Here is a 26,306-nt window from a genome sequence, read left to right on the forward strand (position 1 = left end):
TTGATTGAAGAAATAAACTAAGTATAAAACACAGTCCTCTTACGACCTCCATCTTAGTTGAGAGTTGCAAGAGAATGACTGGATATGGCAGTGAGGGGAGGAGCTATATAGCAGCTCTGCTGTGGGTGATCCTCTTGCAACTTCCTGTTGGGAAGGAGAATATCCCACAAGTAATGGATGATCCGTGGACTGGATACACTTAACAAGAGAAAAACATAACTTATGCCGCCAGACCTACTCACAGGTCCCTGAAAAGGGGAACACAGAGCCTCCATCGAGGCCCCCCGAGAAGGAGAATCACCCTCAGAACCCAAAGGAAGAGGAAACCATCTCCTGTCAAAGAAGCAAGGAGAAAGGAAAAAACCCATCTCCTAGCAGACTGAGCTATCAGAATAGACCCAGCAAGCTCACACATCTCAAAGGATAACGTGATCCATAGGCCGCTCCTGACCTGCTGACCCAGGGAACAAAGATACCAAAACTGGTACAGGAACGAGCGTGAAGATGGCAAAACCATCCCCCAGAGTACACAACTCTAAAAACAGACAAGGCCATAGACGCAAGGATCTAACAAAACAAGGCCCCACAGTCTGACATGGAACCAGCAAGATTCCAGGTGGAACCAAGTCCACCTTCCACTTCCCAATCAGGAGAAGCCCCTAATAAGAACTCTGTCTCTCGAGAAGCGAATATCCCTTAAAGAAAAAGTAAAGAGGCCAGAAGGGCAACAGCTGTCCTCAAGGCCCAAAGCCACCGGCTAAACGGGAAGAAAAAATCCCCCGCAAATGTCCTATAAGGACCCCAACACGAGTAGTTCGCCCAACAGAGGCACAGCCAACCCAATCTCCTGCAGAGCAGATAATCCATGGGTACCCTGGCAAACAAACAGGGGAATGCAACCCTAAGGCGCACCAAAAGAACGGAATCCAGCGCCAGCAGCTGGGTAAGAATCCAGGATACTTGAGACGCAAGCCACCCCAATAAACCCAAATGACACGGGTTACTCCATGGCAAGGAGTAATAAATACTCTGATAGACCGGGCCAGAAAATATCCAGAAAATCCAGACAGCGCAGAGAACTCAAAAGTTCTGACCAAATGAAGGAACCACCCTTAGAAAAAGTCCAACTCTCCAAGGAGCAAGGCTAGAAGAAGTCAAATGAAGAGACTTCAAAGGCCACAGGACAACAGAAGGGATACCTCGAAGTTCCCAAGACCCTACTAGCAGAGCTAGACTCCCCCTCACCTCCACACAGGCAGAGGACTCAGGGTAGAGAAAAGGTGCTAAAACCTTCCCAGCTCCAGGAAAACCGGAGCTAAACAAGTCCCCACCGGGATCTCCCCAAAAAGAGATCTAACACACCCGGGACAATGGAAGAAGACTCAAGGTCTCAGAACTCAGACAGACCTTAAGGAAGTCACAGGACCAACACACACTTCATTGGAATGTCCCTTAAACTCACTCTAGGGTGGATGTAGGTGCACACCTGAGGGACCTCCATTTCCAAAGTCCCAGAAAATGATATGAAGTAAAACACACAGGTAGCACTCTATGTGGACAGACCTTACGCAGCCTAGAGTAAGAGCCATATCTAAATACACTAGAAACTGCTGACACACACCCCATTAAAAGTGCCAAAGCTGCAATAGGTTTCAAAATATAAAACCTTCCGCAAGCTGGACAGCTATCCAAGCTGTTGGATCAAGTCCCATAGGACCATCCAGGAGCCTAAAAACTGAAGGCCAAACCAGTCAAGTCGTGGTAACGGGGCACAACACCCACCTGCCCCCGCGTGGAGGAGGAACTCTAGGTTCTGATGAAATCACATGTCGGATAAAGTGAAGCAGCGGAACACTCCCCTGCCCAGTCATCCATGACTGAAGGCTATAAGGACTGCACAATCCTTTCCCGCCTCATGAAACGGACCTGACAGGAGCAGCCTGTACTTAGGGTCCTAATCGGCAAGCTGCATAAATTCTCCCACATAGGGGAAAAAAAAGGGAAAAAAGACATTATTAAACATAGAACTAACATGCCCAAACAACTTCCGAAGAAGTAACAAGGAGAATCGATCCCAGATGGTTCCCGAGGGAAGCAAACAAAAAAATAAAAGACATCCCATCGGATACAAAATAATTTATAAGGCAACCCATAAGGTTAACGCCCAAAAGACACAGGCCCGCCTGCAGGACCAGCCAAACGGAGCCCTATATTTACAAAAAAAAAAAAAACTCGGAAAGATCTCAAACAAGTGACAAACAGGAGATAACCCCCCATGTCTAATGAGGTGCACCATTCGCATTATCAGACTGAAAGTTCCCATATCTGTTAACGATAGGGTCATTCAATAACTTAAAAAGATGTCTAAGCAACACGCTAAGGCGCTCAATCCTGTAACGAAAGGCACAACACTCTGGAACAGCTACACCCGCAGGGAACTGTAGAGGCCCACCACAAGGCAGCAGACCCGGGACAATAGGGCGCAAGCACAATCTCAAATGAATGTCTGGACTCTGCAGGCAATCGCTAACAATATCTGGAAGCGAAAATGTGCTGCAACCTCCGCGGGGGGAACACGCCACCCTGCATGAAGAAACCAAAAACTGGATTACGCATGTGTAGAAGCATGAAATGGTAGGGAACTCGCCTCTTGGAGTACGGGGCCCCCAGAGACGGATGGCTCAGCACTTCTCTGATTCCCCGAGGAAGCAGGCGCTCTCATATGGCATACGGAACTAAACTGGTCGACATGTGTCAACGAGGCCAAACCGGAGTCATCACCGGACACAGAATCTGAAATTAAAATAGTGTCGGTATCAGAATCCTCCGTAACCGAATCTGAAATGACGACAGTCTCAGCATCAGAATTCTCCATAACTGGATAGAGGAAATAACAATATGGACTAAAGTATTGAAACAAAAACGGCACCTGACACCCACAATGGCTGGGGCACTCACCACCTCCTATGACCAGACCTCTGCGGACTAGAATATCTCCTTCGCCACACGGCCAGGAATGCGGAGCGTAACCACGCCCTAACACAAGGTGAACCGTACAGTCCAAAAAAAGCACGCCCAACCAAAAGGCCGCATCACTTCCAAAGGCCTCAAAGTTCCAACCACGAGCCCCTAAACCTCACACATAAGCAGGTTGAATCACATAAACATGATAATAAACCCCCCTGTTCAATAACCCCCCTCAGGAGATATTAACCCTCAATTCCAAGATACTAACAGAGACTCACTGAGACCCTTATGTCATATAGTTAGGCCCGCAAAGGTGGTAGCCTCTCGGGAAACATTCACATTAAAGTACATGGAATAAAGTAAAATGAAACTATCTTACCGGAATCTGCGCCGTGAAACAGGAACACGGCCCTTCAAGTGTGACGAATAGTGACATTGCCTCCGCCATCGACTTGAGAGAAGAAAGCAGGCAGCAGAGTGAAGTTCGAAAACACTGATTGCTTGAGGAGTTGTTAATATGAGTCGGGATGGTTTCTCAGAAAGACTCTCTCTGCATCTCCGGAATCTAACTTTCATCCAAGCTCTCACTGAGAGACTGACAGGACTACTTAAAACTCCTGTCCCATGCCGAAGAGTACTACCCTCCATAAGAGACAAAAAACAAAAATTAAAAATTCTGACACTTCTCTTCCAACCTCCTGGGATGAAAGGCAAAGAATAACTGGAGGATGAGGGGAGTGGGAGGAGTATTTAAGCCTTTGGCTGGGTTGTCTTTGCCTCCTCCTGGTGGCCAGGATCTTAATTCCCAAAAGTAATGAATGCAGCTGTGGACTCTATTTAAGAAGAAAATGTAATTTTGATTTCCATGACCCTATAATAATTACCGAAAGATACCCATCCACATATAGCAGATAGCCAAACCAGTACTGAAAGCTATCAGCAGAGGTAATGGTATATAAGAGTAAATCGTCGATCTGAAAAGGGAGGTAGGACATGAATCCCTACGACCAATAACAGAGAACCCTTGAAAAGATTTCCCGCGAGGAAAACCATAAAATCAAACAGGCGATACTCTCTTCACATCCCTCTGACAAACACTGTACTCTGAGAGGAATTGGGCTTCAGAATGCTTAGAAGCGCTCATCACAGAAGAAATCATTGTATATCCCATACGTCACTAGCTCATGGACTCTTGCCAATTACATGAAAGAAATGTAATTTTGACTTCCATGACCCTATAATAATACTGAATAAGGCCCTGAAAACCCAAAGTAATAATTAAAAAAAAAAGATAAAAGCACACAAATCTATTTGTCGTGTTGATCATCTCATGTAAAGGTGAGTGCAGCTAACAGTGATCCACAGACAGCCCCTCTACCCTTTATGATTCATGTAGATGTTCTTTTGATTATTGTACTACAAATCTAAATGTATAGCAATAGCTCTGAGATACATGTTGGTGCTTTAGAAATAAATTATAAAAAATAATAGTGACATATGACTACCAAGAACATATATAAAACATTTTCAATTTTGACACAGTATAAAAATGTAAAATATTCCTCATGACTTCCCTCCAAATAAATATATTTAATAATAGGAGTAAATTAGAAAGGTGCCTAAAATTGCATGCTCTGTCTGAATCATGATACAAAAAATGTGGGTTTCATATCCCTTTTATGGCTGAAATCGAGTTCCTGATGATGTTAGTTGATTGATAAATACGGCCAGATGATCTAAAGCTCTCCGCTCTGACGAGATTATCTAATTACTCTCGTAAGTACTGCAAGGTCCCTCAAAATATTTTTGAAGGACAACTTTGACCTTGAGGGTTGTTTATGTAGCTATGCAGGTTCTGGATATGAAGGAGACACACCTACATTATAATCTAACGCTCATAAAAAGCCTCCAAAGATAGTGTGTGATTTCTCTCCACGTATGCAAGTTTTTGATCATTAGGTCCATAGTTTCTGCTGATGTTCATTGGTACAGGTACTTCCTGCGCCTAATGCTCATTGGTTGACAGTTACCCCTGTACTTCCTGCTAATGCTCATTGGTTGATAGTTACTTCCTACTGATACACAGAAAGCATTAGAAGGAAGTACTGTATCTATTAGCCAATGAGGAAGTTCACAGATGATAGTGGTATGTTAGAAGCAGCAGTTTAAAATTCAACCTCATACTAATTCATGAAATAAAATAACGTTTAAATCCTGAATTTTCATATGGATGCGTTAAAGGGACAGTCACCCAACAATTAAATTGTTATTGTTTAACCCTTTAATGACCACAGCACTTTTCCATTTTCTGACCGTTTCGGACCAAGGCTATTTTTAAATTTTTGCTGTGTTTGTGTTTAGCTGTAATTTTCCACTTACTCATTTACTGTACTCATACATATTATATACCGTTTTTCTCGCCATTAAATGGAATTTCTAAAGATACCATTATTTTCATATCTTATAATTTACTATAAAACAATTTATAAAATAGGAGGAAAAAATGGAAAAAAAACACACTTTTTCTAACTTTGACCCCCAAAATCTGTTACATATCTACTACCACCAAAAAATACCCATGCTAAATAGTTTCTAAAATTTGTCCTGAGTTTAGAAATACCCAATGTTTACATCTTCTTTGCTTTTTTTGTAAGTTATAGGGCAATAAATACAAGTAGCACTTTGCTATTTCCAAACCATTTTTTTTCTTCAAAACTAGCGCTAGTTACATTAGAACACTAATATCTTTCAGGAATCTCTGAATATCCATTGACATGTAAATATTTTTTTTTAGAAAACATCCCAAAGTATTGATCTAGGCCCATTTTGGTATATTTCATGCCACCATTTCACCGCTAAATGCGATCAAATACAAAAAATCGTTCACTTTTTCACAAATTTTTTCACAAACTTTTGGTTTCTCACTGAAATTATTTACAAACAGCTTGTGCAATTATGGCATAAATGGTTGTAAATTCTTCTCCGGGATTCCCTTTGTTCAGAAATAGCAGACATATATGGCTTTGGCGTTGCTTTTTGGTAATTAGAAGGCCACTAAATGCCACTGCGCACCACACCTGTATTATGCCCAGCAGTGAAGGGGTTAATTAGGGAGCATGTAAAAAGCTTTTTGGGGAAATTTTAGCTTTAGTGTAGTAGACAACCCCAAGTATTGATATAGGCCCATTTTGGTATATTTCATGCCACCATTTCACCGCAAATGCGATCAAATTAAAAAAAAAAACGTTAAATTTTTCACAATTTTAGGTTTCTCACCTAAATCATTTACAAATTTTTTCACAAACTTTTGGTTTCTCACAAATTATTTACAAACAGCTTGTGCGATTATGGCACAAATGGTTGTTAAATGCTTCTCTGGGATCCCCTTTGTTCAGAAATAGCAGACATATATGGCTTTGGCGTTGCTTTTTGGTAATTAGAAGGCCACTAAATGCCGCTGCGCATAGGGTTGCCACCTCAGCCATGTTTTCCTGGACACACGAGTTACACATGCTGCAGGGTGTGCAGGGAGGAACATGTATTGTGTTTATAGACAGCACTATTCATATTCCTCTCTGCACACCCTGCAGCATGTGTAACTTATAAGTGTTCTGTATTTTAAGGAACGAGTGGTAACCCTAGCTGTGCATCACACGTGTATTATGGCTAGTAGTGAAGGGGTTAATTATGTAGCTTGTAGGGAGCTTGCAGGGTTAATTTTAGCTTTAGTGTAGAGCTCAGCCTCCCACCTGAAACATCAGACCCCCTGATCCCTCCCAAACAGCTCTCTTCCCTCCCCCACCCCACAATTGTCCCCGCCATCTTAAGTACTGGCAGAAACTCTGCAGTACTAAAATAAAAAGTATATTTGGTGTGTTTTTTTAGTTTTTTTTTTTATAGCATATTTACATATGCTGCTTTGTAGGATCCCCCTTAGCCCCCAACCTCACTGATCCCCCACCAAACAACTCTCTAACCCTCCCCCTCTGCCTTAGCGGGCGCCATCTTGGGTACTGGCAGCTGTCTGCCAGTACCCAGTTTAGTAAAAAAAAAAAAAGGAATTTTTTTTTTAAAAAATGCCTTTTTCTGTAGTGTAGCTTCCCCCCCCCACCAACCTCCCACCACTTGCATATCACTTAGAAACTTTACAATATTTTTTTTTCTTCCTTATTTATTAGTTATTTTCAGATTTTTTTTCTGCAGTGTAGCGGTTCCCTCCCGCTCCCGCCCCGTGCCCGCCCACCGTGCACACGCGCGCCTCCGTCGGTCCCGCCCCCTGCACGTTACACGGGGCATCAATGGCCGCCCACCCGCCTCCCAAGTCTGCTCCCACCCACCAACGATACCGGCCATCGATGTCCGGTGCAGAGAGGGCCACAGAGTGGCTCTCTCTGCATCGGATGGCCATTTAAGGTTATTGCAGGATGCCTCCATATCGAGGCATCACTGCAATAACCGGAAAGCAGCTGGAAGCGAGCAGGATCACTTCCAGCTGCTTTCCACACCGAGGACGTGCAGGGTACGTCCTCAGGCAGTAACTGCCTTTTTTTGAGGACGTACCCTGCACGTCCTCGGTCGTTAAGGGGTTAAAAAGATAGATAACGCCTTTACTACCCATTTCCCAGCGTTGCACAACCACCATTGTTATATTAATATACTTTATAACATTTAAACCTCTAAATTTCTGCCCGTTTGTAAGCCACTAAAGACAGCATCTTATCACATGCCTTTTTATAGCTTTTCACAACTGGGGACTGCTAGTTCATGTGGGTCATATAGATAACATTGTGCTCATGCCCGTGAAGTTGTGCATGACAGCACCAATTAGCTAAAATGCAGGTCAATAAATAAATAGTGATCAGGGGGCAGTCAGAAGATGCTTAGATACAAGGTAATCACAGAGGTACAAAGTATATGGGTAGAAAAAACAGAATTTATGTTTACCTGATAAATTTCTTTCTCCTACGGTGTGTCCGGTCCACGGCTTCATCCTTACTTGTGGGATATTCTCTTCCCCTACAGGAAATGGCAAAGAGAGCACACAGCAAAAGCTGTCCATATAGCCCCCCCTCTGGCTCCGCCCCCCAGTCATTCGACCGACTGTTAGGAGAAAAAGGAGAAACTATAGGGTGCCGTGGTGACTGTAGTGTACAGAAATAAAAATTTTAAACCTGACTAAAAGCCAGGGCGGGCCGTGGACCGGACACACCGTAGGAGAAAGAAATTTATCAGGTAAAAATAAATTCTGTTTTCTCCTACATGGTGTGTCCGGTCCACGTCTTCATCCTTACTTGTGGGAACCAATACCAAAGCTTTAGGACACGGATGAAGGGAGGGAACAAGTCAGGTTACCTAAACGGAAGGCACCACAGCTTGCAAAACCTTTCTCCCAAAAACAGCCTCCGAAGAAGCATAAGTATCGAATTTGTAAAATTTGGCAAAAGTATGCAGAGAAGACCAAGTCGCTGCCTTACAGATCTGATCAACAGAAGCCTCGTTCTTGAAGGCCCATGTGGAAGCCACAGCTCTAGTAGAGTGAGCTGTAATTCGTTCAGGAGGCTACCGTCCAGCAGTCTCATAAGCCAATCGGATGATGCTTTTCAGCCAAAAAGGAAAGAGAGGTAGCAGTAGCTTTCTGCCCTCTCCTCTTACCAGAATAAACGACAAACAAGGATGATGTCTGTCTGAAATCCTTTGTTGCTTCTAAATAGAATTTTAAAGCACGAACCACATCTAGGTTGTGTAACAAACTTTCCTTCTTCGAAACTGGATTCGGACACAGAGAAGGAACAACTATTTCCTGGTTAATATTCCTGTTGGAAACCACTTTTGGAAGAAAACCAGGCTTGGTACGTAAAACTACCTTATCTGTATGGAATACCAGATAGGGTGAAGTACACTGCAAAGCAGACAATTCAGAAACTCTTCTAGCAGAAGAAATAGCAACCAAAAACAGAACTTTCCAAGATAGTAACTTAATATCTATGGAATGTAAGGGTTCAAACGGAACCCCCTGAAGAACTGAAAGAACTAAGTTTAGACTCCATGGAGGAGTCATAGGTCTGTAGACAGGCTTGATTCTGACTAACGCCTGTACAATCGCCTGTACATCTGGCACGGCTGCCAGACGTTTGTGCAACAAAACAGACAGAGCAGATATCTGTCCTTTTAGAGAACTAGCTGACAAACCTTTATCCAAACCCTCTTGGAGAAAAGAAAGTATCCTAGGAATTTTAATTTTACTCCAAGAGAATCCCTTGGATTCGCACCAACGGATATATTTTTGCCATATCTTATGGTAAATTTTCCTAGTCACAGGTTTTCTGGCTTGAACCAGAGTATCTATAACTGAATCTGAAAACCCACGCTTAGATAGAATCAAGCGTTCAATTTCCAAGCAGTCAGTTGCAGAGAGACTAGATTTGAATGTTCGAATGGACCTTGTACTAGAAGATCCTGTCTCAAAGGTAGCTTCCATGGTGGAGCCGATGACATATTCACCAGGTCTGCATACCAAGTCCAATTGAAAAGCGGCATCCAAAATAAAGGAATTAGGCAACTTTAGTGCATGAATTCTGTCCATGACTTCATCATATGGAGTCTCCCTTTGGAGCGAATTTTCTAGTTCCTCTAACAAAAAAGACGCCGCCGTGGTGACAGGAATAATGCACGAAATTGGTTGAAGAAGGAAACCTTGCTGAATAAATATCTTTTTAAGCAATCCTTCCAATTTTTTATCCATAGGATCTTTGAAAGCGCAACTGTCCTAAATAGGAATAGTTGTGCGCTTGGCTAACGTTGAAACTGCCCCCTCTACCTTAGGGACCGTTTGCCATGCGTCCCTTCTGGGGTCGACAATGGGGAACATTTTCTTAAATATAGGAGGAGGAACAAAAGGGACACCTGGCTTCTCCCACTCCTTAGTCACTATGTCCGCCACCCTCTTGGGTATCGGAAAAGCATCAGCGTGCACTGGGACCTCTAAGAATTTGTCCATTTTGCACAACTTCTCTGGAATCACCAAAGAATCACAATCATCAAGAGTAGCTAGCACCTCCTTAAGCAGGGCGCGGAGATGTTCTAGCTTAAATTTAAATGCCACAATATCAGGTTGTGCCTGCTGAGAAATTTTTCCTGAATCAGAAATTTCTCCCTCAGACAGACCCTCCCTCACTGCCAACTCAGATTGATGTGAGGGTATAACAGATAAATTATCGTCAGCGCAAACTTGCTCATCCACTGTATTTAAAACTGAGCAATCACGCTTTCTGGGAAATGCTGGCAGTTTGGATAAAAGATTTGCTATAGAATTATCCATTACTGCTGTTAATTGCTGCATAGTAACAAGCATTGGCGCGCTAGATGTACTAGGTATCGCCTGCGCGGGCAAAACTGGTGTTGACACAGAAGGAGAGGATGATGAGCTATCCCCACTACCTTCATTTGAAGAATCATCTTGGGCAACCTTATTAAATGTGACAGTACTGTCCTTACTTTGTTTGGACGCCATGGCACAATTTGCACATACATTTAAAGGGGGAACCACCTTGGCTTCCATACACACAGAACATATGCTATCTGAAGGTACAGACATGTTAGACAGATTTAGGCAGGCTATTAATGCAATAAAAACGATTTTAAACAAAACTGTTACTATCTCTTTAAATAATAAAAAGAGCACACTTTATTTCTGAATGATCGAAAAACTAACAAGGAAATATCCGATCTTTATAAAATTTACACCCCAGTGTCTTAATGCTTTGAAAGTATTGCACACCAAATTTCAAGTCTCTAAACCCTTAAATGAGCAAATCGGAGCTAATAGTTCAATTTACCGGTTTAAACACACTACAGTCCCTGCCACAGACTTTGCTGCGGCTTTTACCTTCCTTAGGGGTTATTCACCACAGAAATAAGCCTTCCTGAGTCCGTTTCTCAGCCACAGGACCCTCTCACATGAAGCTGCATGTACTGCCTTTAGAAGTAACTGCGCAACTGAGGCGCGAAAATGAGGCCTCCTCCCTCTGCATACCAGAGTGAAGGGGCCTTTCTGACTAGATTAGGCGACTAAACAACTGCCAGGCGTAATTAAACGTTCCCAAAAGCATTTCAAAGTTCACAAAACACTCCAAATGTCATATAAATATGATATAAACAAATCGATTTAGCCCACAATAGTGTCAACCAGCATAGAGCCCAATTTATAAGCCTTAATTCTGTTACTGAGTCTAAGAAAATGGCTTACCGATCCCATAAGGGAAACTGACAGTCTTCTAGCATTACTATGTCTTGTTAGAAAAGAGACTGATCCTACCTGGAGCAGATAAGTCTGCAAACTGTTCCCCCCAACTGAAGTTCTCTGGTTTCAACAGTCCTGCGTGGGAACAGCAATGGATTTTAGTTACTGGTGCTAAAATCATACTCCTCTTTTAACAGAACTCTTCATCACTTTATGTTGTAGAGTAAATAGTACAAACCGGCACTATTTTAAAATAACAAACTCTTGATAGAAGAAATAAAACTACAACTAACACCACATACTCTTTACCATCCCCGTGGAGATGCTACTTGTTCAGAGCGGCAAAGAGAATGACTGGGGGGCGGAGCCAGTGGGGGGCTATATGGACAGCTTTTGCTGTGTGCTCTCTTTGCCATTTCCTGTAGGGGAAGAGAATATCCCACAAGTAAGGATGAAGCCGTGGACCGGACACACCAATGTAGGAGAAACATAATTTATGTAAGAACTTACCTGATAAATTCATTTCTTTCATATTGGCAAGAGTCCATGAGCTAGTGACATATGGGATATACAATCCTACCAGGAGGGGCAAAGTTTCCCAAACCTCAAAATGCCCATAAATACACCCTTCACCACACCCACAATTCAGTTTAACGAATAGCCAAGCAGTGGGATAATAAAGAAAGGAGTAGAAAGCATCAACAAAGGAAATTTGGAAATAATTGTGCTTTATACAAAAAAATCATAACCACCATAAAAAGGGTGGGCCTCATGGAATCTTGCCAATATGAAAGAAATGAATTTATCAGGTAAGTTCTTACATAAATTATGTTTTCTTTCATGTAATTGGCAAGAGTCCATGAGCTAGTTACATATGGAATATCAATACCCAAGATGTGGATCTTCCACTCAAGAGTCACTAGAGAGGGAGGGAATAAAAATAAAAACAGCCATATTCCGCTGAAAAAATTAATCCACAACCCAAAAAAATAAGTTTATTTTCATTTTGAAAGAAAAAACCTAAATCAAAAGCAGAAGAATCAAACTGAAACAGCTACCTGAAGAACTTTTCTACCAAAAACTGCTTCCGAAGAAGCAAATACATCATTTAGTAAATGACTGATCTAGTAGTGAGGCGGGGCCTGACCCGACTCCAAATAAGCTTGATGAATCAAAAGTTTCAACCAAGAAGCCAAGGAAATAGCAGAAGCCTTCTGACCTTTCCTAGGACCAGAAAATAAAACAAATAGACTGGAAGTCTTCCTGAAATTTTTAGTAGCTTCCACATAATATTTCAAAGCTCTTACCACATCCAAAGAATGTAAGGATCTCTCCAAAGAATTCTTAGGATTAGGACATAAGGAAGGAACAACAATTTCTCTACTAATGTTGTTAGAATTCACAAGCAAGTATCCGAGATATTTCTTTCATAGCTTGGGGACTGTGAGTCCCTCCCTGATGATTGACATAAGCCACAGTTGTGATATTGTCTGTCTGAAAACAAATGAATGGCTCTCTCTTTAGCAGAGGCCAAAACTGAAGAGCCCTGAGAATTGCAGGGAGTTCTAAAATATTTATTGGTAATCTCGCCTCTTGAGATTTCCAAACCCCTTGTGCTGTCAGAGATTCCCAAACAGCTCCCCAACCTGAAAGACTCGCATCTGTTGAGATCACAGTCCAGGTTGGCCGAACAAAAGAAGCCCATTGAATCAAACAATGGTGATCTATCCACCATGTCAGAAAGTGTCGTACATTGGGATTCAAGGATATTAATTGTGATATCTTTGTATAATCCCTGCACCATTGATTCAGCATACAAAGCTGTAGAGGTCTCATGTGAAAACGAGCAAAGGGGATTGCGTCCGATGCTGCAGTCATGAGACCTAAAACTTCCATGTACATAGCCACTGAAGGGAATGACTGAGACTGAAGGTGCCGGCATGCTGCAACCAATTTTAAACGTCTCTTGTCTGTTAGAGACAGAGTCATGGACACTGAATCTATCTGGAAGCTTAAAAAGGTTACCCTTGTCTGAGGAATCGAGAAACTTTTTGGTAAATTGATCCTCCAACCATGTTTCCGAAGAAACAACACCAGTTGATTTGTGTGAGATTCTGCAGTACGTAAAGACTGAGCTAGTACCAAGATATTGTCCAAATAAGGAAACACCGCAATACCCTGTTCTCTGATTACAGATAGTAGGGCACCCAGAACCTTTGAAAAGATTCTTGGAGCTGTTGCTAGGCCAAATGGAAGAGCAACAAATTGTTAATGCTTGTCTAGAAAAGAGAATCTCAGAAACTGATAGTGTTCTGGATGAATCGGAATATGAAGGTATGCATCCTGCAAGTCTATTGTGGACATATAATGTCCTCGCTGAACAAAAGGCAGAATAGTCCTTATAGTCACCATCTTGAAAGTTGGTACTCTTACATAACGATTCAAAATTTTTAGATCCAGAACTGGTCTGAATAAATTTTCTCTTTGGTACAATGAATAGGTTTGAGTAAAACCCCAAACCTTGTTCCTGAGGAGGAACTGGCATGATTACCCCTGAAGACTCCAGGTCTGAAACACACTTCAGAAAAGCCTGAGCTTTTACTTGATTTACAGGGATGCGTGAGAGAAAAAATCTTCTCACAGGAGGTCTTACTCTGAATCCTATTCGATACCCTTGAGAGACAATACTCTGAATCCAATGATTTTGGACAGATTTTATTCAAAAATCCTTGAAAACCCTTAATCTGCTCCCTACCAGCTGAGCTGGAATGAGGGCCGCACCTTCATGCGGACTTAGGGGCTGACTTTGGTTTCCTAAATGGCTTGGATTTATTCCAATTTGAGGAAGGCTTCCAATTATGACGCACAACGTAACGTAAACTCTTTTTTTGGCGGCAAAAATAACCGGAAATGACACACTGCGTCATTAATGACGCCGCCGTGTGAAAGGTCTCGGCGTCACGTATGACGCTGGAAATGACGAAGTGGCGTCATAAACGTATTTTTTCGCGCCAAAAATTTCTCGCGCCAAGAATGACGCAATAAAGTTTAGCATTTGACGCACCCGCGGGCCTAATACCCGCAATTGCAAGAAGTAGTCAATTGAAAAAAGACTAAACCCCAGGTAAGAAATAAATTTCTTAAAATGTTTACATTCCCCAAATATGAAACTGACAGTCTGCAGAAGGAAATACATGAACCTGACTCATGGCAAATATAAGTACAATACATATATTTAGAACTTTATATAAATGCATAAAGTGCCAAACCATAGCTGAGAGTGTCTTAAGTAATGAAAACATACTTACCAAAAGACACCCATCCACATATAGCAAATAGCCAAACCAGTACTAAAACAGTTATTAGTAGATGTAATGGTAAATCGAGAGTATATCGTCGATCTGAAAAGGGAGGTAGGAGATGAATCTCTACGACCGATAACAGAGAACCTATGAAATAGACCCCCGTTAGGGAAATCATTTTATTCAAATAAGTGATACTCCCTTCACGTCCCTCTGACATTCACTGTACTCTGAGAGGAATCGGGCTTCAACAATGCTGAGAAGCGCATATCAACGTAGAAATCTTAGCACAAACTTACTTCACCACCTCCATAGGAGGCAAAGTTTGTAAAACTGAATTGTGGGTGTGGTGAGGGGTGTCCCTTTAAGTACAATGTACCTCTAATATCAACGGCAGAACTTTTTTTTTTTTTCACTTTCTGAGATGAGATTTTTTTTTAATGAAAAAATTTCTGCAGGTCATTTTTAAATAAAATAAATTTTTTAATTAGGCAGTTACACGAAAGCACCATTTCAATTGCAATGTGTTGATTATCTGGAGAGTAAAGCAATTTTTAAGTTTTATAATATAGTGCAATAATAATAATTGCAAAATAGCTGCAGTCAAAAAAAAGAAATTGTAAAATATCTTTTGAATACATTTGTTTCCTTTTCTCTTGGTCTAACATAGGAATGTAGAAAAAAGGTGCATTGTTCATAAGAAAAACACATCTTTGCAGATTGGGAAAGGCTAGGGGCGGGTTTGGAAAAAATCCCTGAGAGCCAGTCAACAATCAATGCACTGCTACTTTGCTACGCTACTACATATTTGACTGTTCCCTTCAAACAGCACTTTACTCTGGATGCACTGCGTTAAGGTGATGGTAAACTTAATCATTTTAAGTTACAATATTTGTAATTATAAAGTAAAACATTGGCACTTTCATTCATGAAAGGCTTTGTAAACGCTTATTTTTTTAAAATAATTACCCTTTCATGTTTTCAGATATTCCGTCATTTCTCCGCCCTTAACGGATACTCCATATCTTACTTCATTGACGATTCAGGCTGTAGCCAATCGTATAGAGCCCCCTTTGGTGTCCAGCAAGTAAATAATAATGCCCCTGATTTTGGACGCCAAAGGGGGCTCAATACGATTGGCTACAGCCTGAATCGTCACTGAAGTAAGAAATAGAGTATCGGCTTAGGGTGGAGAAAAGACGGAATATCTGAAAACATGAAAGGGTAAAATAAGCATCTACAAAGTCTTGCATGAATGAAAGTGACAATGTTTTACTTTAGGATTACAAATATTGTAACTAAAAACGATTAAAGGGATAGTAAACTCAAAAAAAATCTTTCATGATTTAAATAGGGCATGTAATTGTAAACAACTTTCCAATTTACTTTTATTACCAATTTTGCTTTGTTCTCTTGGTATTCTTAGTTAAATGCTAAATCTAGGAGGTTCATGTGCTAATTTCTTAGTCCTTGAAGACTGCCTCTAATCTGAAAGCATTTTGACAGTTTTCACCACTAGAGGGCGTTAGTTCATGTGTTTCATATAGATAACATTGAGCTCAGGCACGTGAAGCTCCTAGGAGTCAGCACTGATTGGCTAAAAATGCAAGTCTGTCAAAAGAACTTAAATAAGGGGGCAGTTTGCAGAGGCATAGATACAAGGTAATCACAGAGGTAAAAAGTATATTATTATAACTGTGTTGGTTGTGCAAAATGGGGGAATGGGTTATAAAGGGATTATCTACCTTTTTAAACAACAAAATTTCTGGTGTTTACTGTCCCTTTAAGTTTACTAACACTTTAAGGAAAACTTGCACAGTGCAGCCAGAGCACAGCTGTATTTGAAGAGAACTATTTAATGTGGAGCAGCGCTAACAGTTCCTGCATGTGTCCTGATCTTTCTGCAGACATGCAGAATTTCCATGAAGAAGTAATGACAAGAGATTTAAAATCAGTATAATTAGAGACAGTAAATCCCAGATAGCTACTACATACATTACATTGTAAAGTAAATTCCTTCCCTGGCTTTTCAGACAGCACAGTAGGTTCTAGATTTCCCCAACAATAAAGTGTGTAGATTGCATCATCACCTGTAGACTCGTTACAATCAGATGGCTGACGATGGTGTCCTGGAGACTTTTTTTCTGCTGTCCCGTCACTTACAGAGGATAAGCTGCTCAACCTACAAACAGAAAATGCTGATTATTAGCACTAACATAATTCCATAGCCAGATGACATTCAATAGAAAGTTTTCACCCAGAACACAGGCATCATATACTGAGTATACATAATATAGAAAAGCACATTTACAGCAAAGAGTGGGTAAAAACAATGAACTGGAAAATGTGATAATTACACAGAGTCTAAGAAGTAGCTACTTCCCACTATAAAGGCCTTTAAGGGAACACAGAGATTGTAATATAAAATGCAATATACTTTTAGTGTGTATTTTGTGCCCCTTTTCCTGTCATTTAAGGGGCATAAAACCTAAAACATTTCTTTCATTATTCAGATAGAACCAATTTACATCTATTATCAAATTTACTTTCTTTTCTTTGTATCCTTTGTTGAAAAGCAGGTAGGAAGATGTAGAAGCGTGCACAAGACTGGAGCAAAATATGGCAGCAGTTTTAGAACTGTTATAAATTTGCAAGAACAGTATGTGGCAACAGTGATTCCTGTCATGTTTTGATCCAGAAATGTATACACTACCTGCCAAGGTATCTGTTAAAACACAGAATACTAGGTCTCTTTTAATGGGTACATCCCCCGACTAATTTTACTCACAGCCCGGCAAAAATTGTAGTCAATATTTAAGAGACAGTCTAATACAGAATTGTTATGGTTTAAAAAATATAGAAAATCCCTTTATTACCTATTCCACAGTTTTGCATAACCAACACTGTTATATTGATATACTTTTTAACTCTGTGATTATCTTGTATCTAAGCCTCTGCAGACTGACCCATTATCTCTGCTCTTTTGACAGACTTGCATTTTAGCAGTGCTGACTCATAAATAACTCCAAGAGAGAACAAGCACAATCTTATCTATATGGCACACATGAACTAGCACTGTCTAGCTGTGGAAAAGTGTAAAAATGCGCTGAGATAAGAGGCAGCCTTCAAGGGCTTAGAAATTAGCATGAGAGCCTACCTTTGTTTTCAACAAAGAATACCAAGAGAACAAAGCAAACTGGATGATAAAAGTAAATTGGAAAGTTGTTTAAAATGACATGCCCTATCTGAATCATGAAAGTTTAATTTTGACTAAACTGTCCCTTTAAGCTAAAAATAGCTATTAAAAATGTTCAATGTTTATTGCACAAATTATCATTAAATAAATGGTAAATTATGCAATAATTGTCCTTTGAATAGCAGTAAATGTTATAATATTGAAAATATTACACTGCCCCCACCGGCTTCTTTATAATGCCACCTGGCTGACCATTTTTCCTGTGGAGAACACTGAATACCACGAGAACAAAGTAAATTTGATAACAAAAGTAAATTGGAAACTTTTTAAAAATTGTGTGCTCAGTCTGAATCTGAAAAGAAATAAATTGGGTTTCATGTCCCTTTATATCTGAGAATTGTGGATCTTCCATCCCTGAAAACTGAAAGAGCACATGGCAGGCTGCACAAGTCAAACCTATCCAAGTATCTCTCCTTAATTTGCAGAGTGTTAGTGTAGTTCTGCTGAAATCAAATAATGGATTTTTGTTAACATAATGACTGTGGCAAACTCTGTGTTCTCCAAACTTAAAGGGACACTGAACCCAAATGTTTTCTTTTGCGATTCAGATAGAGCATGAAATTTTAAGCAACTTTCTAATTTACTCCTATTATTAAATTGTCTTTATTCTCTTGGTATCTTTATTTGAAATGCAAGAATGTAAGTTTAGATGCCGGCCCATTTTTGATGAACAAACTGGGTTGTCCTTGCTGATTGGTGGATAAATTCATCCACCAATAAAAAAAAGTGCTATCCAGAGTTCTGAAACAAATAAAAAGCTTAGATGCTTTCTTTTTCAAATAAAGATAGAAAGAGAACGAAGAAAAATTGATAATAGGAATAAATTAGAAAGTTGCTTAAAATTGCATGCTCTATCTGAATCATGAAAGAAAAAAATTTGGGTTCAGTGTCCCTTCAAGTCCAGATTGACTTATTCAAGTAAAGAAAGTGATGGTGTGGTTTAACCTTTGCAAACTGCCCCCTTGTCTCAGAGCTTTTTACAAACTTGCATTTCAGCCACAGTGCTGACAAATAACTCCATGGGAGTGAGCACAATGTTATCTATATGGCACACATGACCTCGCACTGTCTAGCTGTGAAAAGCTAATAAAATGCACTGAGAAAAGAGGCAGCCTCCGTTGGCTTAGAAATCAGCCTATGCCTACTTAGTTTAGCCTTCAACAAAGAATACCAAGAGAACAAAGCAAATTTGATGGAAAGTTGCATGCCCTATCAGAATCATGAACGTTTAATTTTGACTTTACTGTCCCTTTAAGTACACTTTGAGTACAGCAGATTATTGGAAGCTAACATGATCTTTTTTTCCTGATTAGCTCACTGGCTGTGTGTCTGGTGCTTTGGAGTTTATGTAACACATGATCCAACAGAAGGTTTCCAGGTTCTAAACAGTCTGGAACCGCAACATTCATTTAGAATAGAAGACACAGGACGCCCAAATGACCATTTTTACTTAAATAAAAATATTGTTAAATTGACAAAAATACTTAAACTGAAGAATAAAAAGCACAAAGAACAAATGAGCCACAACTGAGATGAAATCAATACTGAGGCAGTTATGAAAGAACTAAATGTGTTTGGCCAAAAGGCTTAAAACACATTTCATTATTGAGACCCCGGTGTATACCTTGTTGGCAAGCGGCTCCTACAGCGGCCATCTTGGGCCCACCACCATTGCTCTAACCTCTTCTCCAGCCCGGCGCCTGCCATTGCCTTTCATTATGGCGACTACTGAGCAGATTATGGAGGAAATATACACTTTCTTAGAAGGGTGCTGCAGCATTTTGGAGCGTACATTTACCTTGGTACCTCAGTTAGCAGAAGCCAGGTCAGAGGGCCATAACAACCACGCGCCTATCTGCATGGATGCCCCTGGGGAGGGGGGCGCTCTGGGGCCACGGCGTACCTCATCTCCTGGACATAACCTGTTAGAGGCGACGATTCACCTACCCTGGAAGGATCCTGAGGCCGAGATATGTATGGCAGGATGCCCACATCCTATAACCAATGCAACCCCCATCCGCTTATCACCGGATATGAAGTGCTTCAGTCTACCATCTCGACGAGTCTCTCTCACTGAACCTAACAGTAACATGTGGAACTCACCGCATACAGCTCAAGCAGCCCGAGATGGATCTCTCTTCCTCCCCTTACAGGAAGCTCTCCCAACACCGGACTGTTTTACTCATACCTGCTGGGTGGCGGTAACTTTTGGTGCCTGCTTTGACCTATATGGGACTTTGGATACTCTGGTAGCAACTGGAATTGGGTAATGGAACATTTTCCCGTACACTATCCCTGAGCTCATAATCAGCCTGACTGAGGACTTCATGGAAGTCTACGTTTTAAGTTCTGAATAGTTTTGCTTGTCCCCATGTTTATATGGTTCCCCATCCCCTCAGTGGCACAGTTGCATGTTTGTGGTTTGGGATATTATATGCATCTAATTTCTGAGACGAACTTTAATTATCCCCTATTAGCTTTACTTGCCCTAAGACATTGAAGCCCTGGAATACAATTTCATGCTTCTATCTAAAAAGAGGAACTGGATAAATTGACTTAGAGACACTGCTCCCTGGAAGATCAATATTTGCTTGGGACATTTATATTGACTGTTTCATATTGTGACAACCAATTCATGACAATCTCAGGTTGGAAATATTTATTTGGTTGCCACACCAATTTGTCATCTGAACTAGATGTATGTGATCTGCTCCAGTCTCTGTGTTATGTAACATGGGCGACTTACTATATTTATTTTACTGCTAGTTTCATTTGCTGGTAATACCTGTTTTAAAGTTGTTATATGTAGCCACACACTGTTATTCTAGGGTACAATATTTGGTTACACAATTCCATACCCTTATAAGTATTTGTAACTTAGTCTTATATATGTGGTTCAGTTATCTCCTTTTTTATTGCCTCTAAGGTTTTCTAAGATGCTTATATATACCAGCTTGCTACTCACTATAGCAATTTACAGAACTAGAGGACTTTCTGACCTTAGCTAGATCTGTGGTTGTGTATAGCTCTAACTTGTCTAGATCTGTTTAATACCCAGACTTAATATGGGGACATCTCCTGGATGACACTTTATTAACCATTAGCATACTATGCCTGTCTGCTTGCGGCCGGAGCAGATACATAAGTTTTGAATGTGTCATTTTTTTATTGGAGCGTAAACCTCTTACAGAGCTCTCCTAATTCCCAAGGATTCATCCCTTTGCTAGCTGATATCAGAGTAGCCAAGCTCTATAATACTTTCTAATATCTTAGCTGTTCTACATCATAGTACCAAATGTTGTTATCTGATGGTCTGATGAGGCTGTCACATTCCCTGCTGTCGATGACACTACCCGGGTTTATGGGTTATTTTTTATACTAGCCACTTTGGCACACTTTCTCATTTAACATAAGTCATGTTACACATTATTATCTATCAAGCCTGGTCTACCATTGTATATAATTCTTATGACTGGTCCTACTAGCTAATGTCACATAGTGAGGGAACTTTTGTCCCCGATTTCATTTCACTTAGTTAAATCTAACTCCTCTTCTTACACCGCATTTCATAATATGCCCTGCTACATAACCAGAAGTATAACTATTTCACTATTAGTATATATAACGTATTATATCGCATTATATTGCATTTGCATAGCTTATCAGTACGTGTTTAAATTCTCCCAACTCATGCTTTTTATGACAAGGATAGTTCTAAGTCCATTCCATTATGTTTCGGTGCTCCTAAATAGGGAGATAATGCTGAAAACATGAAAACCACCACCTCCCCCCCCCAACAATAATGTATCCCTTACTATAGGGGAACTAACATAGCGGTTTATCTCGTCTATACCGCACCTAAATTATAGCACCTAATTGCTCCCTAAGTACCCTACCCTCCATAACATAATAGCAATGCGTTTATATGCCCTGTCTTGATCAGCAGGACTGATCACTGTTACGTATCGCCTACGCATGCAATTTTAACATAGCTGGTAGTTAACTTTATGGAGGTGTTCCAATGTGTCATTATAAATCTATCTCTTAGTAAGGGAGCTCGACATTATATTACTCTAGAAAATAAAAAATAAAAAAGAGGTTGGTTTGAGGCCCAAATGTGGTCTCTCTTATCCTATATTAACCTTCAGCAGTTGTTTTATTTTGCTTATGTTTGAGGTTCTGGAGAGGCCTCTAAAGTTCATTAGAAGGTTCACATTTAAATTGGCAAATCACACCTGTAATCTAGTGTTGGTCACTAATGCTTGTTCTCCTTCCTAGATTGTTTGTATACACTCAACATTATAATGTATTTGACATTCTTTGTAATGACTAATTGTGCATACTGTATTTTCTTCTTTTATTGTGATTTGCTTTTTGAAACCTCAATAAAAATATTAAAAAACAAAACAAAAAAAAAAACACATTTCATTATAAAAGCTACAGAGAAACACAGCAGCACAAATGAGAGAACAAGAACACATTAAAGGGACACTGAACCCAATTTTTTTTCTTTAGCAATTCAGACAGAGCATGCAATTTTAAGCAACTTTCTAATTTACTCCTATTATACATTTTTCTTCGTTCTTTTGCCGTCTTTATTTGAAAAAGAAGGCATCTAAGCTTTTTTTGGGTTCAGACCTATGGACAGCACTTTTTTATTGGTGGATGAATTTATCCACCAATCGGCAAGAACAGCCCAGGTTGTTCACCAAAAATGAGCCGGCATTTAAACTTACATTTTTGCATTTCAAATAAAGATACCATGAGAATGAAGAAAAATTGATAATAGGAGAAAATTAGAAAGTTGCTTAAAATGTCATGCTCTATCTGAATCAAGAAAGAAAAAATTTAGGTTCAGTGTCCCTTTAATCCTATGTGACAAGAATAGTTGTCATTAAACATCCAATCTTGTAAAGCATTCAGATCAATTGGATATAGCAAAACCTGAGCTTCCCTGTTTATTCAGTAGATGGCGCTAAGAATCTATAAAATTATAATCGGTCACAGGGCTGCAACATACTTGATACTGTGGTCCGTTTAACAGTTACATTTTTCACATTTAACCCTTTGAGTGCTAAGCAATTTCCCACCTGGATGCTAAGCTGGATTTGAGGCTTGTTTTTGTTTTTTTAAATATATATTTTTTTTACTTTTTTATAATTATTTTTTTCAGATCCCCAAGACTTATACCAGGGGTGTCCAAACTTTGCTCTTATACCGTTGGAAAGCAATAACCTTTCCAATGGTGGGTCTTGGGGGTCTGTAGCTGCTTAGATGCCTGAGATACAAGCATCTAAGCAGCATGCCCCCCCCCCCCCCCGTTTCCCTATACTGTCCTCTGTAATTTTTTTTAAATAAAGTTGCGCGATGACATCATCACGTCATTGCGTGTGATGTCACCGCGCAAAACGTGAAGCCCTGGCGATGCCTGTCACTATACAGGCCAGATCGCCGGGGTGGGAGTTAGTGGGAGTCCCCAGATTGCCCTCAGGGTGGGTGAGTGCTAGCGGCTCTAAGCCGTCGTCAGCAGCTGACTAGTACAATTTGCGACGGCTCAGAGCCGTTGTTGGCACTCAAAGGGTTAAAGTTACAAATGAGGCATTATAGGGACATGAAACCCAATTTTTTTTCTTTCATTTTTGATTCATATAGGGCATGCAATTTTAAACATCTTTCTAATTTACTTCTATTATCACATTTCCTTTGTTCTATTGGTATGCTTTGTTGAAAATCAGAGACGTAAGCTCAGGAGCGTGCATGTACATAAAGCACTATATGGCAGCACTTTTGCAATGACGTATACATTTGCAAGAGCACTAGATGGCAGCACTATTTCCTGCCATTTAGTGCCCCAGACATCTACTTAGGTATCTCTTCAACAAAGAATACCATGGCAACAAAGCAAATTTCATTTATAAAAGTAAATTGGAAACTTTTTTTTAAAAAAAATAGTACGCTCTGGCTGAATCAAAATAGAAAATATTTGGGTTTAATATCCCTTTAAAGGGACAGTCTAGGCCAAAATAAACTTTCATGATTCAGATAGAGCATGTAATTTTAAACAATTTTCCAATTTACTTTTATCACCAATTTTGCTTTGTTCTCTTGGTATTCTTAGTTGAAAGCTTAACCTAGGAGGTTCATATGCTAATTTCTTAGACCTTGAAACCCACCTCTTTCAGATTGCATTTTAAAAGTTTTTCACCACTAGAGGGTGTTAGTTCACGTATTTCATATAGATAACACTGTGCTTGTGCACGAGAAGTTATCTGGGAGCAGGCACTGATTGGCTAGACTGCAAGTCTGTCAAAAGAACTGAAAAAAGGGGCAGTTTGCAGAGGCTTAGATACAAGATAATCACAGAGGTTAAAAGTATATTATTATAACTGTTGGTTATGCAAAACTGGGAAATGGGTAATAAAGGGATTATCTATCTTTTAAAACAAAAAAAATTCTGGTGTAGATTGTCCCTTTAAAGGAAGGCAATGAGGGAGAACTTCCCACTCTCTCTTCTACAATTCCCTTTCATACTACATACATAAGTACATGTTGTGATTGGTTCACAAAGGTCCTTTCCTACCCCTTTAAACTTAAAAGTAGCAATCATGTTATGTACAATAAATGAGAAAAAAAAATGTATATAAGTAAATAAAGGTTAAAAGTGAAGATCCTGGAATAACAACATTATGCATTCACCTAGTAGCAAACTATCTAGTCGCTAACTTTTTAAAAAAAAATATTTGTTCCTAGTTTCTAAATATTTATGTTTTATATTTTCTACCGTTTGCGATGTTCCTCCGCCCCCTGCTCGTTTCCGGCTTTTGGTGCGTTACACATAAGAGCGGTCCCACCCACTCTATACGTAGTGTTCCCTGCTCGCTCTCGTGAGCAAAATTTCTATGGCATGCGCCAAAATACGCTGTACGCTCGGAATCAATGTGGATGCAGTGCTGTAATTAGATGGGTTTCCCTATTCATTTAACTGCACATGTGGGTATCATGAACGCGCTTCCTAGACACGGAGTAAATTCAGTGATAGCCGCATGCGCATTTGAACATGGGGGCGTTGATAGAAAGGTTTTAGACACCCCTTTTTGTTTTTTAATGCGGGTGGAGGAACGGGGAGATTGTTTTGCGGCCTTAAAAGGTACATAACCAGGCGAACGAAGCAGCTTTAAAAAAAAAAAAATGATGAATTAAAGTTAACATATTTTTACATGTATTTTCATGTCAGACATAGTGATTATGTATAGTTTACTTTCACTTTAAAGTGAAGGTAAATTGTTCTTACTTGGAAGACGTTATTGCATCAATTAATAGTAGAAGAAGCTAATCGCTAACTTTATTTTACTATTCTTTAAATATTTTGACAGTTTTTATCTATATATAATTGCTTACGGTTTGCATGAAAACTCCTCCCAAGCACTACTTCCTGATTTTATTTGCTGTGACGTATAGAGCGGTCCCACCCGCTCTATACGGATCTCTAAAGCGCGTTCACAAGGATCATCTCTAAAGCACATGCGCAAATCGGCTAATTCTCACGCTACTGCGCATGCGATCAAGCTACTGCGCATGCGATACACTAAAATCCAACAATGTAATGCGGGTCCGGAGCGTGCTTTGTTCTCAATCTGGATACTAAAAGTATAGCGCATGCGCATTTTCAAAAGGAGTCTTGTGACGTAGTTTGACGGCCGCCTAACGGCCAGAATTTCAATTGGATGGTTTCAGAACGTGACCCAGGAAAAAATAAAGAAAGAAAAAAAACGGGTTGAATTGGCTAAGCTTATGAAATAGTTTGCTTACGGCTATAACTTAATTTAGAGAAAATTTCGAAAAAATTGATGAATGAAAGTCTTATTTATTTGGGACAAAGAATGTTATTCCGGATCATCAATTAGATAACTTTACCTTCACTTTAAGTTAATGCTATTAAAAAGTGAAACTAAAGAGCACAACTCACAGAAAAAATGGTTTGTTCTTTACATAAATATTTTTTAAAAAAACACTAATTCATTCTGAAATATATTGTAGGTGATAAAGAAAAAAATGTGTGCAATGTCCCCTCAGTCATGGGCCTACAAATCTGTTTAAAATGTAGGAGCCAGACAGTGGTATTTGTTTATAGCTATATGGAGAATGACCCAAAATGTTAGGAGCCAGGGTAAAATTCTAGTAGCCAGTGGCTTCTAGGCTCCTGGGTTTGTCGAATCCTGTCTGTTTAAACAAACAAACAAACATTCTAGGTGAGACTGATTGTTTTACCTGAAAAAGGGACACAAAACCCACAACATTTTCTTTAATTGTTCAGACACAACATGCAATTTTAATTGCTTTGTTCACTTGGTATCCTTCGTTGAAAAGCATATCCAGGTAGGCTCAGGAGCAGTAATGCACTATTGCGAGCTAGATGAGGATTGGGGGGGGTCTTACTGACTATTTACAATGTTATAAATGCAGTTACTTTTCTACACTAAAAATTAAAAAAAAAAAAAAAAAAAAAAAAAGCAAATAAAAAAAAACCCACAAGACTTGTTGC

General features: G+C 40.0%; 1 protein-coding gene across 1 annotated transcript in view; it reads right to left on the reverse strand.

Moving 5' to 3' along the window:
- Window positions 1-26,306, reverse strand: part of ARHGEF11 (Rho guanine nucleotide exchange factor 11) — a 497,471-nt gene that overhangs the window by 300,435 nt on the left and 170,730 nt on the right. Inside the window, exon 3 of the mRNA XM_053719923.1 lies at window positions 16,599-16,690. Coding sequence (XP_053575898.1) covers window positions 16,599-16,690 — 92 coding nt within the window. The remainder of the gene's footprint in view (window positions 1-16,598; window positions 16,691-26,306) is intronic.

This window comes from Bombina bombina, chromosome 1 (assembly GCF_027579735.1).
Source record: "Bombina bombina isolate aBomBom1 chromosome 1, aBomBom1.pri, whole genome shotgun sequence".
Taxonomy (NCBI): Eukaryota; Metazoa; Chordata; class Amphibia; order Anura; family Bombinatoridae; genus Bombina; species Bombina bombina.